Source organism: Varanus komodoensis, unplaced genomic scaffold (genome assembly GCF_004798865.1).
Source record: "Varanus komodoensis strain SLA01 unplaced genomic scaffold, ASM479886v1 scaffold20_1, whole genome shotgun sequence".
NCBI lineage: Eukaryota > Metazoa > Chordata > Lepidosauria > Squamata > Varanidae > Varanus > Varanus komodoensis.
The window spans coordinates 18,144,192-18,162,502 of record NW_025335587.1 but is presented as its reverse complement, the minus strand read 5'-3'; the positions used below and the strand labels follow the sequence as shown (position 1 = coordinate 18,162,502).

The 18,311-nt window shown below is 50.6% G+C and overlaps 1 protein-coding gene across 9 annotated transcripts in view; it reads right to left on the bottom strand.

Moving 5' to 3' along the window:
* Positions 1 to 18,311, bottom strand: part of BCAS3 (BCAS3 microtubule associated cell migration factor) — a 367,571-nt gene that overhangs the window by 301,699 nt on the left and 47,561 nt on the right. For all 9 annotated transcript variants that reach the window (XM_044430184.1, XM_044430179.1, XM_044430186.1 and 6 more), the window contains exons 9-11: positions 16,296 to 16,372; positions 6,214 to 6,290; positions 5,025 to 5,108 (exon numbers count right to left, since the gene is read on the bottom strand). In XM_044430184.1, the coding sequence (XP_044286119.1) occupies positions 5,025 to 5,108; positions 6,214 to 6,290; positions 16,296 to 16,372 (238 nt within the window). The remainder of the gene's footprint in view (positions 1 to 5,024; positions 5,109 to 6,213; positions 6,291 to 16,295; positions 16,373 to 18,311) is intronic.

Below are 18,311 nucleotides of genomic sequence, written 5' to 3'. Positions count from 1 at the left end.
GAGAGAGCAGTGCCTCTAGAGGGAAAGGCATGCTTTTGTAGTTGACGGGCTTGCCACCCAGCTTGAACCCATGGCATCGGGGATCTATCTCTGTATCTGAAATAAAAGGGGCCCCAGGAAGAACCACTGTACAGTGTAACCCTCCAAGGGCCTGCTTAGGAAAAAGTCAAGCAACCAAAATCCTGCTTCCTCGGCACACTCGCAAACCCACACTGCCATTTTCAGCAAGACATTAATCACAACCATTTTATAATCCACAAGCGATTAAACAAACGTCTGTAATTACGAGCAGATGCAATACTCTAAGCAGCAGGAAAGGAACTGCATTATAAACACACAGTAAATTTTACATAGAGCGAAATGATATAATCAAAGAGCAGGTTAGAAAGAGCATCATTTAATTTATTTATGTAGAAGCAAGACGTTACTGGAGGCAAACACACACATTGCAGGGCATACAAGAACATTAGAGCGCAAATCTCCCCCTTGCCACACCCCCCCCCCCGAGTTTCAGATGAATTCAGTAACACCACATGCCCGAATTAGAAGAAGTCATCTGCCAAGAACAGCAGGTCCGTGTCACTTCTTCCTATCTCCCTCCCTCTAGCAACATCAAGTAACTAAGCATACAACATGGCACCATGAAGCCAAAGGATTCCCCAACCTACTTCACCAGCTGCTCTCTGTGGAGGAGCAGGAAAACCTGGATTGCACTGATGGCCTACTGTGCATTTTCCTTCTTTCTGCATAATATGGTAGCAAAAGACATCGTGGCAGCCCCGTGTCTCCTGATCTATCTAGTTCTGGCCTTGCGCATTAGCTCAGTTTTTAACTTATATGGTCAGCTGAAAACTGAAACGCCAAAGCCCTTATGTGCTGACTTTAGAAAATCGCAACTGCTAGAAAGGAAAGAGAGGAGATTCGGATGATATTTGGGAGCAAGCTCAGGGAAATGGAAATGAAGGTTACCCAACTCATACGCCTTATGAGGCACAGGGGATTGCCCAACAATGCTTTCTTGAACCCAGTTTCCTGCAGACGTGCTGAACTAATGCTCCCAGTGCACTGGCTGGAAGGGAGGTGGTGCTGGAGGTTGCCCAGTGTGTGTGAAGTGCACAGGGCAGCCGGAATAGAAATGAAATTGTACACATAGAAAAGAATGTGTATTAAGGGGCAAGGGAGATGGCTAATCACGGTCAGATTACAACTCCCATCATCATCAGTGGCCGTGCTGAGGTTGTAGTCCAGAACAGGTAAGGAGAGGCTGCCGTGCAAAGTAATGGCCACATCCTTATCCAACCAGTCATTGCAAAGAATCGTCACAATTTGCAGCCGAAAGGAGCACAAAGCAGCCCCCAAAGAAAAAGTGTACTACGATATGACCTCATCCACAAGTCCATAATTTCAGCATGAAATCGCCGTGCCACCTACCCCACATGCAGAGAGCATATCTGTGAATTTTTCTTTGGTAATCTTTAACCTTTCCCATGCCGTATCAGCTGTCTGCCCAGTCCATTAGTGCTAATGGCCATGCTCTCACATAAGCTGTTAGTACTCATTAAGGAGTTATCGGGTAACAAGAGAAAACAGATGCCCGGTTTTGAGCGCGTGTGTGTGTGTGTGTGTGTTGCTAAACCATGGATCTGTCAGCTCGGGATTGGAAAGACAGAAAGAATGACCCAAGCACATGTGTTATTAGCTGACAAGGAAGTGTGAGTACAAATCTGAGGACTGACATTCAAAGGAACAGCTCTTTCTTGTAGCTCAGAAAACGTCCATGAGGTAGACAGGGAGGTATCATGACAAGACTGCTGAACTCTGAATGGGAAGAAGGGCCCAGGCTCAGATCCCCCTTTGAAACAGTCACACAGCACCAGCCTAACCTTATTTGCGGGATTTATCGAGGGGATAAAATGAAGTGGCTCCTGGGCTGCACAGGCCCGGAGAGACTCGGCCCCATGTCTTTGGCCAGTTGCCATCACTCAGCCTGACCCACCTTGCAAGTTTGTCGTGATGATACAATAAGGAGAGAAGCCAGTACACCACACACACATTCAGATCTCCACAAACTTGTCGAGGTAGCAACAGGTTTGGGGGGTCTTCTTAGTTTGCTCTGCTAACACAACCACTGCTGCCTGCATGAATGATAGTAAGGCAGCTGGCTGTGATATGCAGGGAACCGTTTTTCTGACTATGCTCATATAAAGATGGTCCAGTTCAAATCTCACCCACCGCAATTCCGCAATGTCGGTGATAAGACATGTTAGGTGTAATTAGAAAAGAGATGTTAGGCACTATTAACAAGTCCTAAAATATGAAGTCATGCAACATCGATTGATCAATTAGACCTGCTGGATAATGGGTTGTTGTAGTTGTTCGTTAACTTTTGGTTTGATAAGATCAAGTGTATGCATTCATACGTGTTTATCTCCCATATGAAACAGCGCTTTAGTCCAAGTGGCGTTCAGACACGCAGATCTCCCACAAGGGGAACAGGAAGAGGAAACAGCAGCATGTGCTTAAAAACACCCACCCAGGTGCAGCACCCAGAGCTGCCACGGCTACTGGGAATCCCCTCCTGGCACCCAGAGCAAGGAAGGTGGAAGGAGCCGGCGTGTCTCATCTCAGCTGGGCACGGGGTGGGACATTCCGCAGTCCCACCGAGGGGACAAGCAAGCACACGTGCAGCGGTGCTTTTCCCTCACGGTCATCTGCTTCAAGGGCTCTTGGGCCAAAATAGTGGGATATGAGTTTAATAAATAAATCAAGTCAGGGCAGCAGTGCTGGAGGAGGGGAAGAGAGCATCTCATCGAGGGCTCTGTCCCCCCAGCGCCCCACAGGAAACCCACAAGCAGGCCTGCTACCTCTGGGGCTGGAGTTGGCACGTGACCATCGGGCCGGCAGCTGCCAACAGACCCCCCCACACACACAAGGAAGGAAGGGGGCAGCTTGGGACTGTCCTGAGCTTTGCTGATGGGCCAGAGACAGTGCCAATCTGCCCAGCTGCTCCTGGGCAGGACAAAGCACGGCACTCACGGCCTTGCCAGCCGTGATCTGGAAGTAAGCGCGTCCAAGCTAATGGAGTAACTCCTGGAATCGCATCATTGTCGATATTTGATGAGGAGCAGTGGAGATGGACTATTGCAGAGTTAGTGATCAGCCTACTGACACCTGCGGAATTAATGATGGCAAAGAACTGGAAAGTAAAATATGACTATCGATTGGGTGGTTGGTTCAGAGAAGTTTGGAACAGACCTGTTAATGATACATTAACCTGCAATATTGCAGTGAAAAGGGGCTTCACCAATAAGAATTATTTTGATGATATTTGGGGATCATTTATTGAGGATGTATTAGTGAAAGGAAAAGGCTTTGAACCATCCTAAGAGTTATGGCAATTTTGGAAGGGGAACGGGACTTCCTGAAAGGGTAAATGGTTTAACATTCCCTTAGCGGGTGCCCTCTTTTTGTTATGAATTTAATTGTGCTTTTTATTTGTATGGTTCAATTTCATAAAAACAAAAAATTAAAACTGAATGACGTTTTTTAAAAGGGAATGAAAGGAAGTGCTTCCAAACACAGAGGGGGCTCTTGGCAAAGGAGGTATGGTACCTTCCTTGTGCCGGATGTACTTGCCACGGGACTCCGGGAAAAGGGTGGAGACAGGGCCCTCACACCAGGCAGCTGGCTACCAAAGCCAGGGCGAGCAGCCATCCTGGACACCAGCAGTGGGAAATACCCAGTGGCTCATCCAGGGCCCCCTCCCGGGGCAGCAGGGCATGGGGTCCTCTTAAAAACACGAGTGTGGCAGTCCAAACACGGAGAGAGAACTTTTTCAATAACTACCACCCTTAAAAGGGCGAAAATGACAGTGTGTCGAACGCAATGCAATTAAGGGGGAAAAGAATATTGCTTTTCCTGCCCACTGATGACGGATGAAGCTCGCACAAGCGGCGTTCCCACCACGGCACACAAACAAAAGGAGGGAGCTCCGCATTTCCCCAGAGCAGTCCGAAACCTGTGATTTCTCTCCCCAGTCAATGGTGGCTCCGTTGGCACCGAGAGTCGTCATTACAAGACACACATTTCGCCTCTCCCCCCGCCGCTCTTCGGAGTTGTATTTGTTTTTCCTAAGGAAGTGGCACAACCTTTGCTCCTTTGTGTGGGTTGCTCTGAGTGGTTGTTTTGTTGAGGTCAGCCAGGCCTGCTGATGGAACCCTCCATTTTCAGGCCCTCTCATTCAAAACCGCCGTGTTTTCTCTCACAAAGTGCCAAGGTGGCAAGTTGTAAGTACAGAGCGCAAGAACCTGGCCGTGGACTGGAGGGCTGCCGTTTGTTTACCAACGCAGAGCAGAGTGCCTGCGCAGGGACGGAGGCAGCGCCGTTCCGGGCACGGAGGGCGGTGGGGGCCCATGTCCCATTTTAAAGTCAGGTTTGCAGTCGTTAAGCAGATGAAGATAATTATTTCCCATATCACATTTAAGTCTGTGTTGCAGCAGGGAATATGTGGCCCGACAGACACTGCTGGACTCCACAGCCGAGGCCGTGGGATGGTAGGGGTCAGAGTAGCACTTGCCCCCCCCCCACTTCCTCCAGGAAGCTCAAAGTGCTCTATGGTGCTGTCCCCCAAGCGAGTGTCAGGGTTCAGTGGAGGCACCTGGGGGCTGCTTGTCCTACCCGCAGATGAAAGCCGAGGCGTCAGAGGAGACTGGGAGCATGTGGCTGTGCCAAGAGGGCTCCAGAGGCGCCCTGTAAGAATGCTCTTTTTAACGTGCCCCAAACGGCTAAGGAGCCCCTCGTGCACACTGCTAGCCTGCATGCACATCGCACCTCGTACGGAGGCAAAATCAGCCGTTTTCTGGGGCAGGGGGTGGGTCCCTATTTGGGCATTTGTGCTGTGCGCCATCCTGGAATATCCCCCAAGGAATCCAAGAATATCCCCCTAAGCTGAGATTCTGAGGGACTATGTAAAGGATCATGCAGGTCAGATGGCCATTCCAACGGCCAGGGACAGACAGACTCACCTTGGCCGCGCTGATGACAGTGGCAGCATAGGACTGGATGTTGTCTCCGCAGGCCCCGCCACGGGACTGATGGCACCGGATCAGCTGCGAGAAGAGGGCAAAAACAAAGCCCCGCACGGTTACCCACACAACTTTGCAACACAGGCTCGCTCTGCCAGTGCCCCCCGGAAGTGCAGGACCCCTGCGCCCAACACCCCCACTGCCGACCACACCGAGACTGGTAGTGCAACACATCGGGGTGCCGCCCGGGCTCCATCCTTCAGTTCTCAATTACAAGCTGAACCGTCTTGCCGACACTTATTTTAAAAAGCATGTGCAGGTGTGCAGAGGGGAGGCTGTGAGAGAGAGAGAAGAGCAGAGCCTTGGAAGGCGGCCTGTGGATCAGTTTGAATGGATGCCGGCAAGTGCTCGAAGCTGCGTGGATTCGCCGTCACAGACAGGGCGGCTGCAGTGTGCTGAGAAACAGGCAGGCTGGCCTTCTCCAAGGTAGGGCCCTCGGGATGGGTTGGACGGAAGTGCTCCGCATCCCCAGTCAGCGTGGCCTTGGCAAAAGCTACAGTTGAACTCATCTGGAAATCACCCGGCTGCAGCAAGCTAACATGGATGCTTTTAAGGACCTCAGAAAGCCGAGGAAGGACTCGAGGGAAAAGGACATGGACGTCAGCGGTGTGACTGCGCTGGCAAGGCGGCGTTTCCCCTGACCTAATTCTTCTGCAGCACTTCTTTGCCACCCTATCCAACTGGGGCCAAACGGCACATGACTCCAGCCCCGCATCTCCACCTGGAGGGCGTCCTCCTCCTGCCTCTCCGCCGGTGTCCTGCTGCGCCACACGCCTCCCGAGGCAGCGACCCTCCTTACGTCATGCCGTGGGGGCCCTAAGCCCCAGCCTTCCCCAAGCTAGTGCCCCCAGATGTGCTGGCCGGCAACGCGCATCGTTCCCAGGCATAGCGGCCCGAGGCGAGCCGTGGCGGTGGGGCAGCCCAGCCCACCTAGCGTGCCCCAGAGTGCCCAGGCCTAACAGGGCACTGGCAAGGAGCCCGGGGTGGGCTGCCCAGAGAGGCATTTCGGATGCCCCCAGGCACTCCTGTGCAGGCTTCCCGTGTTGCCCATGAAGCCGGTCAAGTCAGGCCCCAGGGCAGGAAAGGACGGGAGTGCGAGGTAGGAGGGACGGGGGTGCTGCTTCCTTACCTTGTTCTCAGCGTAAGCCAGCCACCGACTCCCTAGCGCGACAGGGTTCAGGTTTGGCCCAGGGCAAGGATAGCAGCCTGAGGAAGGAGCAGAAGATAGTACTGAGCATGTTGCCACCGGCTTTCTTCTGAACAGCTCCAACTCTGCCCCGAGGAAATTTTATTTATATACACATACAGACATGCACAGTGCCCACGCACCCTGCTCACACACACACAGCAGGGACAGGGCTCACGCGGCGACGCAGCTCGCGTTGCCCGCCCTGCTTTCCTTCCCGCCTCTCTTACCGTGGCTCGGAGGCTCGCCCTCTCGGGGCTGGTCCTACCATTGGGTAGGGATACCCCTGCCTCGGACAGCAGGTGCGGGCTTTGGAGGGCGGTGGCAGCCATTTCACCCGAGCCCCGCGACCCTCTAGCCCCTTCCCTCTGCTTGAGGCTGAGCTGTGTGCGTGGCCTGAGCAGTGCTGGCGTCAGTGTTTGGAGGGCCCTTGGACAAGACCTCCCCCCATGGGACCCTTCCACAGTGGGGCCGCTTTCTTGTCCCCAGCATCAACAGCTGCTGCTCCTCCTCCACAAACAATTTACTTTTTAGGTTTGGTTTTTTCAGTGGTCTGTTTGACCTAAAGGGTCGCAGGAATGCTGAAGAAGGAACCAGAACCATCCTGAACTTTTGGATGTGCACACTGGAAAAGGGAGCAGAACACTCATTTGCTCTGAGGAGGTCTGAAATAACCGACAGGCTCCGGTTCGTATTGCCCTATATATCATTCTGCTGGGCCCGCAGGAGCTAAAAGGACATTTGACCCATCCTCAGTGAGTAAGGTAAGCTGATACACTGTTAAACCTGCCTTATCCCCTCTCCTCCCAAACAGAAAAATGGGGGAGAGGGTTTTTACATCCATTCCATATAGCCTTTCAAATGCACGCCATGACATCTATCATACCTTTCGTCTTGGCCCACTTACACCGGTTTTGGGTTTCTTGCAAAAGCCTCTTTATGCAGACAGCTCTCTTCCAGCTTTTTAAGGAAAATGGGGGTGGTGGTTCGAAGGTTCGAAGGCTCTCTTCTGCTCTCCCCACCCGCAGGCTGAGACAGCCAGCCTGCCTGCCTTCCTAACCATGGTTAGCAGGCTGGGAGCGTCAGCTGGCAGCCATACACCCTCCCCTCTCACAAAGGAGCCAGTCATTTGTCCCCTTCTGCTTCTGTAGCAAGCCAGGGCTGCTGCTGCTCCATCCACACCAGTGTTTTGGGCACCCGGGAAAGAGTCCAACACACTTCTTGAAAACTCACTTCTGCCCAGCTACGGAACTTGGCCTGCACACTCTCTAGCAGAAGTGCCAGTGCAGGCGAATCACAAACCATGGTTGGGCCTTAAGAATTAACAAGCCTAACAAAAATGTAATAGTAAAATAAAATAATCACAGCTGGACAGTGGAAGTAGTTATAAGGTGCCGGGCCACACCTGAGGGCAGGCTCGTTTAAAGAGTCATCCTTCCGAAAGTCAGAACCATAGGAGCTCGTCAGGTGTGAGCAGGGAGCGTGCTGTGACACTTGAAAAGCCCCACATCCAGGAAGCAGCACCACAAGGAATGCCCCTTCCGAGGAACCCAAAGACTGAGCTGAGACATATGGGTTGAAGCGACCCCAAACCGTGGTCCCAAGTTGCTTCAGGCTTTCTTTCTTAACAGCAACATCTTGACCTTTTCCATCCAAAGCAGTTCTTACGTCCTGATGCAGTTTCAGGGTGCTGTACATCGCGCTTTGCCGCTGGCCTGCTGAGGCCAACGTCCTGCCTGTTGCGACCTGGAGGCACGCTCTTGTGTGGAGGCCGCTCGCAATGCAGCGCAGAAGAAGGAAACCCCCTGACAATTCTGGGGGAAGAGGCAGGCCGTGAGAGAACCACACATGGCTGGATTTAGACCTTCAGAGGCCTGGATTTGGCCCCCCAAGCCTGAGGCTCTGCACCCCCAGTTTAAAGAACATCCTGAGCATAAACAGCACAATGTGTACAAAAGCAGCCAAACTGATGAAAAAACTTGGGTCCTTCTCTTCCCCCTGTAAAGATTTGACCACCTTCTGTCAGTGAGCTGACCAAATGGAAACAGCCCCAGACAAACAGAGGTGTGGGATGGGAACAGAATAAATAAAGGAGAGGAGGGGACGTTTTGTTGCAAGTTTGTCATCTGTTTATGACCAGAACTTGACAAACAAACTGTGGCGCCTTTTCAACTAATATTGTGTTTATCCATCAGAAAAGGGTAAAGCAAACTTGTTTATAAAGGGCATGAAGTAATACAGCTTGCAAATGTGTTTACAGATCCTCCTTTAAGATGAAAAGCCCCGTGGAAATGTCATGCTTTCCCCCGCCTCAGTCCCATCTCCCATTGTTCTTAGACTTCCTCCCTTCCACCCTTGTTCTCCTGCGCAAAGGCTCCAACCAAGGATCTGCTGGCCGGAGAACACTCGTTTCTGGTGAGGCTTGGCAAGATGCAACAAGAAACAAATGCAGCCAGCCTCGTGCAGCAGCTGAGCTTTCCTGCCACCCAGCCCTGCAACGCCTGGCCTCTGACTAGCAGCAGCTCCCTAGGAATCCCCACCTGAAGATTAAAACGCTACCCTCTCACCTGGCACTCTTGAGCTACGACCCTCAGGTGAAGAGGACTAAGCATCAGGGTCAAGGGGGCCTGGATTCAAATCCCTCGGGGTCCCTGGCTTTTTCACAGCAGTCATGATAGAGAAGACCTGCTCTCTCCACTGGAAGGATCAGCTCACCCAACCTCTCTCTCTCTCTCTCTCTCACACACACACACACACACACACACACACACACACACAAAGGCGCTATTTTTGAAGTACTTGTAGAGATCTAAGAAGGGAACTCCAGGAAAGCAATCCAGGCCGGTTGAAAAGGCAGTCCAAGCACAGAGGACCAAAGCACAGTCCAAGCACAGAGGATGCTTGGCACGGAGACGTCCTTCTGCCACTCAGCTGCCTGTCACAAGCCCTTTTCAAACTCAAATGAACAGGGAAAATGGAACTTTAAGGGGTTTCCTAATCCAGGAAGACGCAACAGCATTGAGAGAGATCTAGTGATGCTAGATAGGGAAGGGAGGCTGGCAGCCACACAACACGGCTTCCGCAAAAACGGGTCCTGCCAGACAAACCTTGTGGAATTCTATGACAAGGATTCAAGATGGCTAGATGGAGGGGATGCAGTGGATGTGGTTTACCTGGATTGCAGCAAGGCCTTTGACAAAGTGCCCCATGATATCCTGGTGGAGAAACTGAGTTTTGGGGTACACCAAAGCACTGTCCGGTGGATTAGGGCATGGTTGACTGACCGAAAGCAGAAGGTAACCATTAACGGGGAATCATCAGGATGGCGGCCAGTGACAAACGGGGTCCCCCAGGGCTCTGTCCTGGGGGTGATCCTGTTTAATCTTTTCATTAACAACATGGAAGAAGGGGTGAACAGTCTGCTGATCAAATTTGCAGACGACACTAAAACTGGAGCAGTGGCCACAACTGAGGAGCAGGTACTCCAGATCCAAAAGGACCTGGACAGACTATGGAAGTGGGCAGGAGACAACAGGATGGCGTTCCATGCAGATAAGTGCAAGGTCTTGCACTTGGGGCATAGGAATAGCTGTCATAAGTACAGGTTAGGTGATAAGTGGCTGGAGAGCAGCACTTGTGAAAGGGACCTCGGGGTACTGGCTGACTGCAGGCTGAACATGAGCCAGCAGTGTGATGTGGTGGTCAAGAGGGCGAACGCCACCCTTGGTTGCATAGCCAGAAGTGTGGCTTCTAGATCAAGAGAGGTATTACTACCACTCTACACGGCTCTAGTGCGCCCGCAACTGGAGTACTGTGTTCAGTTTTGGGCCCCTCATTACAGGAAGGATATAGCCAGGTTGGAGTCAGTGCAGCGTAGGGCCACAAGGTTGGTGGCCGGTTTGCAGGGGATGCCGTATGAGGCGAGACTGAGGGAACTGGGTCTCTTCAGCCTGGAGAAGAGGAGACTCAGAGGGGATCTCTTGGCGACATACAGGTATGTGAGGGGGTGTCCCACGGAGGTGGGTCGAGACCTGTTCTCCCCTGCAGAGGAAGGCAGGACATGCTCCAATGGAGCAAAGCTCAGGGAGCCAAGGTTTCGTTTGGATGCCAGGAAGCACTTCCTGACAGTCAGGACCCCGAGGGTGTGGAATGGGCTTCCACGGGAGGTGGTTGAGGCCCCATCGGTGCGGGTGTTCAAGGATAGGCTGGACGTCCACATGGTGGGCATGTCGTGAGCAGAGCCGGCTGGTGCCGGAAGTCAGACTAGATGGCCCGGGAGGCCCCTTCTGACTCACTCTGTTTCTATGTTTCTATGTTTTCTATGTTTCTAAGGAAGCCAATCTGTCCCCATCACAGTTTTGAATTTCAAGTCCACCAGCCAAAGCCTTCGATCTTCCCTTGCACAAAGATGCTCCAAAAAGGGTGTGTGGCACCACGAGGATGCCAGGCAGCTGCGCAAAGCAGCGTATGTGCCACCCGTGCTCCAGGGCCTGGAGTGGCAGCTGGTGCAATTCAAAATGAAGAGCAGCGTTTGAGGTTGTGGTTCTGGCTCTTAGGGAGGATCATGAGCAAACGGGCACCCACATTCCCGGGCAATCTCTGCAGCAGAACCAAGCTGCGGGGGGAGGGGGCTGCTGCCACTTTACCCCCCCAGAGGAGCCTGGCTGGCTTCCCCCACAAAAAGGCGGTGGGGGAGCAGAAGTCCTAGATTAATAAGTAATGGGTCTATATGATCGGACATACCAAGAGCCGAATCATCACTTTTAATACAGAACGGAGGAAGCGCGCTGACTAAATCTGCCCAAGTAAATGGCCTCTTTGGGGACGAGGCTGCACCATGTCAATCGAAGCTTCGTGCCAGATAATGGCTCCGGTCATCATCTTCCTCCCCCGAGGGGAAGAACACGCCAGTGCAGGGTTGCCAAGCCCCAGAGAAAGTGGGCTGTTGTTTGCGACTGGGCGTGAAGAGGCTGCTCTCATCACGAGATCCAAATGCCTTGCCTCTTCCAAAGGGAAGCAGAGCTTGGTCCTCTGCCATCTTGATCATAAGCCAGGTGGTTTTTCTTGGATGTGGAGGTGACAGAAGCACCACCATGGTCGCGCCAGGAGCTTTTTCGTTTGCTCCCCCCTCCACCTTTTGATGGCCTCCCTGTCAAAACCACAGTTCAGGGGTAGGACTTTTGACTCATACACAAAGGAGTTCAGGTTTCATCCCCAATAAGGCTTGGGGCAACTCCTGCCTGAAAACCTGGAGAACTGGTGCCAACCTGTAAGGCAATAGCGAGAAGGGATCTGACTCAGAATTAAGGCAGCTTCTTAAACAAGAGCAATTGAGGGGGTGCCAATCACACTAGTTGGATTCAGACAACATGGAAACCCACACTCAAAAGGTGAGAGTGGAGTGCTGAACTGTGGGTTATTGTGTCAGCTGAACCCAACTAAGATAAAAAACCATGGTGAACGACCCATAGTTCACAACCCAACAACAAACTATGGATCCTCTTCTTGGCTTGTTCATGGCTGACAAGGTTTGTTCATGGCCCACGTGGCTGGTTAATGCAGCTAGGATGAGACGACTCAATAAATCATGTTTCAACAACAACCTGCATTCAACCCTTGAAGTGTGGTGCACTGTGTCCCCTCACACCTTCCATAACAAAGTCCTTCAAAATGCAGCCATGACCCCCTTTCCTGTCACTTCTTCTGACATGGTGAATGAACTCCAACTCAGAGACACTTAGAACTCTGTTAAATTAAAGAAGTTACAGTCGACTGCCTGCTTTTTAAACAAATTGCACAAGGCCACCTGAATATGTTTGTATGCATTACCAAAAACAGAACACAGGTGTCCTTTGGAGTCCTAACATTCTAAAGCTTCTCATACACTCTGACCCTTTAGCAGGGCTGACTGCAGGATACCGGGAATTAGAAGACTGCTTTCTGTCTAACCATATATAGGAATTCACCTTCAATTAATTTAACTTAATTAATTGCCCTGGAACGGTGGAAGCAACTTTTGGTGCCATTGCTGCTGCATCAAGCTGCCAACATCTCAACCCTTGGATTAAGGTCCAGGGAAAACCACAATAATCCACTAAAAAAAAAGAATCACTTACTATCCACTGTAAAGCACCTCATCCAATTAAGCAGGAAAAATTCCTTAATAATTCCTGTTTTCTCCATTTAAATAAATACACAAAAACCCCTACCTCTGATCCTAAAGATCCACTGAGCTAAAACATGGAACCTAACGATATAAGGATTTCATGTTAAAAGCTGGGGCCCATAAAGGCAAGCCTGTCACAAGCTGGATATAATCTGAAATGTTAAAGTTCCTTAATGGCTATTTTCTATGGCTTTCCTTTCTAATTTTCCATTTTAAAAAGATTCAGTCATTAAAATACCTTCTCTGAAATGTCATGGGCATGTTTAAGGGCCTTTTAAACTTCCACATAATCTTGTTTTCAGCCCTCCCCTCAACAGCCGTTCCTCAGTCGTCTCCGTCTTTCTTGCTGACTAGCGCTTCTTCTATGGACCTGTCCCCCTTCCCTAATCCTGCCAAGATGGAAGAAGGGCGGGCCCGCCCAGCCAGCTTATACTATCCAATTAACAGAGGATGCCTCTTTCAGCAGTTAAAAAGTCTTGTAATCAATCGATGGAACTGATTAAAGGATCAAAGGTTGCAGCCTGGCAGATATATAGACAGACAGAAAAGCATCCAGACAGACAGACAGACACGTATATACATGGATATTAACTGCACAGCATCACTGGCTCTTTTGCAAGAGTGAGTTAATAAACAGGTGGGTGGCCCTGCCTCAAACCAGAAGGGTAGATGGGAGACTGTTCAAACTCTACAAACAGTATTTTTTTTTCTGAGATACAATTAAGCACGGCTTCCATCCCTTCTTTTTAAAGCAGACCAATAAACCAAGCTAAGAAAATCAGGAAGGGTTTTTATTTCCCTACAAAACCCCAGGGTTAGGGAAGGACCTGCCTTGGAAGGATCCGATTTCACACTCTGATTCAGAAAAGGGTTATCAGCAGCCACAGAAGAGTCACTAAATATCTTGAAAATCAAGGAAGCTCCCACTGGGATAATCCAAGCGCAAAAGAGCAGAAACTTCCTTGGGATCGGAAAGCCGTGATGTGGGAAGAAACTGACACCTATTGGCAACTTTAAGATTATTCCACAAACACTCCTATTTTTCTCCCTTTTGAAGAAAAGAAGTTGCTTCCAGTTTTGAAACATGCAAACATACAAAATGTTGTAATGCAAAGGCAGAGCAATTTCAAGGCATGCTGCTCCAGCACCCCCCGCCATTAAATTCTAAGCATACTTTGCTGCAGCTTTCCTTTTAAGGGCAAAACCCTCCTTGGAAGTGTGAGCTTGGATTCAATTTACTGGTGGGGAGAAGCAGTAAACAAATATGCACCAAGGCCCTCTTCAAAGAGGTCGCAAGAGTTTACACTGAACATCTGGGGCAAAAGAGAGATTTCTGCTCACACGAGCAAAGTTGGCACTTTGGGCAGGGGGAGCTTCTGTCTCCCTTGCCCTTCACATTTGGGTGCTGGTTCTCCTCACGCAGACCTAGGAAACTGTGACACACACGCATGCTTTTCGGTTTAGGAACACACAGTCTGTTTTCTCATCAATGTCTTCCAAGGGGCTCCCTGTAGAAGCACAAGAAGTGCTGCCCTTGCCTCTCCCCTCCCCAGGTTAAAAATCGGGCCCATGGCTCAGCCTATCCAGGCACTGACTAACTCGCCCACTCGCCCCAGGGAACATGCAGTTTCATGCAGGCACGTGGGCTGGTGAAAAGGAGGGCGCATCTCTCCATCCCTCTCAAACGGATTCACGTGGTTTCCATGCCTCGTGAACTCAGCATACTTCTAGAGGAGTGGCACAGGAATCCATGCCTCCCTCACCAGCTAGCCGGTAGAAGACAAATTATTTTCCCGGTTGCCAAGACAAACACAGGCTGCTGGGAGCCTGCAATACCTGCCTCAGAGGAAGATCCTCAAGGCAGGAGTAGGGCCATCCTGGCCCAAGACATCAGCTGCAGCAAGCTGATTCTGACCTTCCCTGCCAAAAGTGCACCTATGCAAATTGGAAACAAAGAATGACCACTTGGATGTTTTTCCTTCCCCCTCTCTGTCCATTTCCCTTTTGTACCATGCCTTTTTGAGGGTAAGCCTGAAGGCAAGGATTGTCTTTCTGAGTCATTCAGGAACCCTTGTCCAGCTAAAGCACAAGGGAAAAATACTGTAAAGAAAGTATAAAGTATATGAAGACGAAAACGAATCTGCAGCCCTGGTTGTGGAGAGGGCATGTCCTCTCTTCTTCAGCCAGCACGGAAATGCAAACTATTTGACACATAACAGGGGAGTAACATCCTGGGACGCTCTTACAATGGTGCTTCAGTCTTCATGCCAGCAGGATGGGCATGTATTTTTTAATCTGTTTCCAAAACACTGGGCACATGACTCTTCGTGCAACTATGAGGAAATCTGCTCCATCTTGTCTCACAGTTCAGAGGCACCAAGGGCCAACCCTGGTGGAATTCCATAGTGGAGGGGCCATTACTGCAGGACTGAGCTTCTCCACAAAAAAGCCTTCTTTCTGCACCCCTTTTCCGTATTTCTGTGCCTTATTTCCATACGTAACAAGCCAGTTATATACGGAAGCAGACAGCTCTCAAATATCCACGCTGCATTTCATTTTAAAAGGTGTTCGTGGCCCAGTGTGCGTGCACCTGCGCATCATCGTACATTGTGTGGGATGCTGGAAAAAGCAGGGCACGGAACTCCCCTGAATGGCGCGCTGCTTTTGAATGTGCCCCCCTGGGGATGTATCCTGAAAATCATTCTAAAATAAGAATGAAGCTGAAGTGAAAGCAGCTTATACCATTCTTAATGCCTGCCAGCCAGGCGGTGAAGGTCTCTGACAGGTCGGCCCACCTCAGGAAGGAAAGTGGGACAGTTCAATGCACTGCGCAAGAGGACAATCCCACAGAAATGAATGTGCATTGCGTAAAAGTGCGGCTCCACTGTAGAATGCATCACTTTAGTGGGGCCTGTGTGAGATAAAACCCCAAATTCTAAGGACCACTGGGAGAACAGCACTAACAGCTCCCAGATCTGTGGCAGCAAACAGCAAAAGCAGAGAGGGCTAAATGCCAGAATGATTGCACAGGTAGTAGCAACCCTTGCCAATCTGGCATCCTCCAGAAGGTCCTAAGTTTTGGAAGGCTGCGTCAAGTGATCCAAAGTTAGCCTCCAAAGACGTGGCAGGCCGTATTCTCCACAAAACTAAGGCCCAAAGCTCTCCCCTCCCATCCTCCTGTTTGGTTGCTGAAAAATAACACTTGTGAGAGAAGCTGGGGAGGATTTTTCTGTAAGGGGGTTCATAAGCATGATTCCAGCGCTGATGGCAAATGCCCAGACTAAGGTTGTGCTGACAGTCACCCGATTCCAAGAAGGTTCACCCATGTCTGGCCTCCTGGAACACAAGCAGGCCCCCAGCTCTGCTGGTGGATCTCAGGCTTAAAGGAAAAAGCAAAGGAGGCCCTGCCAGCTTGAAATCTGCTCACTTTCATCTTAAAGGTTGTGCAAGCGTAAGCTCTTCTTAGAAACGTGAACTCGGTTCATTCCATACATGGGAAAAAGAGGCATCTAACCCTAACTCTAATCCTCCTGCCTTGCAGTTATCTTCCAAGACAGATGATACATTCATGCTTTGCATTCATGGCTTGATATGATATTGTGTCGAGACATTTAACAAGGTATTGTACTTTAAAAAAAATAGACGTGCTCATTCAGCACAATCTGACAGCCACATTTAATCTTTTCTCCATTAAAAATAAAAATCAATAAAAACATAACTGTAGCCTCCCCACAAAAAGATGGCATGCAAGCGGCAACCAGCAGGGCTCAATTTCCTAATCCCTAATCAAGCTGGTCCGATTCACTGGCAGTCATTCAGGGAAGAGACACAGGGAACGAGAAGGCAACCTGATGCTTACTTGTGACAAAGAACTTTTTGGTGAAAGTGCAGCTGTCAAAGGCGGCAATTTTCTCCTGCAGGACGACCACAAGGATCCTGAAAAGGCACACAGAACGGAGCGGGCATAAAATACAAGGTTGCGCAAACTTTCGGGGCAGGATGAAACATGGCACTAGCATGTGTGTGGCTGCTGCTAGAAACAGCACCTCTGCTTCTGCTTCCTCCCCTTCCCCGGGAACGTCCCGCAGGCTACACTGAGGGCAGGAGCGTGGCCATTCCAAGCGTCAGCATGCCCAGGCAGTTTAATAAGAAACTCGGGCTTGTTTGGCATCAGTCCATTTCCTCACGATGGGTTGAACTGAAGGCATGCCCGGCCACAGGTGCTGTTCATCCCTAAGTTTCTCATCACGCTGTCTGTTGTTGCCAGCATCAACCAGAAGGCCAATGTGCACCAGCGCAATGCAGCAAACAGGATCCAGGCACACTTGCAAAGCTTCCGCTGCAAGTCCAGGATATGGCTGGGATGAGCCCCCTGCGCACTGCAGGCTCCTCTCTTGCTCCCCAGAGGAGAGGAATCACGCGCCACCTCTGACTGCACAAGGCTTCCAGCTGCCCGGAAAGGTAGCACTGAATGTTATGGAGCAGCACCGGGCCCACCATTCTCCATCGCCGTTTCTGACTCTCGGGGGGGGCTTGGACCATTTGGAACTGCTGCCCTGCCCTCCTGTCCACTCCTGGAGATCACAGACAGGGGTGACTGTGGACAGCTCTGCACTTATCGGTTCTCAGCAGCTGCTGAAAACTTTTCTTAGTTGGTCAGACTTTTTGCCTTTCTACAAATTCACATGTTCCCCCAAAATGGTGCTTTACCTGAGCCTCATGCCTCTGCTTCTTTTCTTATGTTCTTATTGAATGCATAATTTTATGAGATCATGATTTAAATTGGTTGTCAGCCACCCCGAGGAGTGCTCAGGCACCAGAAGGGCAGGAGCAAAACTCCAGTGTAAATGAAATGCACATACTCAACTCCCCCTCCCCAACTTGGAATTTGACCATTTCCTCAACCGGTTACAGCCACTCTTTCCCCCCAACTAACCCTCCCTCCCCACCCATCTGGCTGCTGCCTCCGCTATCACTTTGACCCTGCTGGTCACCCTCTCTGAAAAGTGAGAGGAGCCAGAAGGCATGGCAATAACTTGTCTACCGAGGGGTGACAATTTCATTCAGTTCATTTTGGGCTAAGAGAAAAGCCCATCCGTTTCCATTCCCAAAAGTCACGGGGTGAAAAGCGCGCTTCTGAACCCTGCAGTGTGGCAGGGAGGGAACTGGGCAGATCTGTCATGCCTCTCAGCAGAGGGCTTTGAGCAACAGGAACCTTGAATATGGAAAGGGCCACTGGATGTGAGTTAAGAATTTTTGCCCATGGGTTCAATGTTGTCATAAACAGGGAGGGAGAGAATTTGAAATCGGAAAGGTGTGGATGTGGGATAAAGCGAAACAAGCAGTTCTGCCCTTCCCGAGCCTCGGTCCGCTTGTCCCGAGGTGGGAGGGCAGCAAAAGGGGCAGCAACAGAGTTGCCGGGGGGATCCCTGCCCCCTGCAAAAAACTGAGGCTGCCAAAGGGCCACAGGGGCTGAACTGCGGCCAGCCCCACCTTAGCAAGGCGGCCCCTGTGGCTGCTTGTGACAGCAGACCGTGGAGAGGCCTCAGGCCACGATGGCGGCAGTGCAAATGGAGGACTGGCTGGTCATGAGGCGTTTTATCCATTTCAATGGGTACATGTTGAAAGGAATCCCACGAGAGGGGCCCATTGCTGTAATAAACCTGATGCTTTACCTCCTGCAATCCACTTTTTTCCCTTTTGGGTAAGCATTCATCGTCCCCCATCAACGCAAATGAAAATCCGTCGTGGGCGCATAGCGTATTAATCTAAAAAGTGTTTCATCCTCAAAAATAATCACATTGCTTTTTTTTTTTTTTTTTACTGCAAATCTGCTGGGCATGACGGCCATGCCTTATTTGTGGAAAGTGTTTTT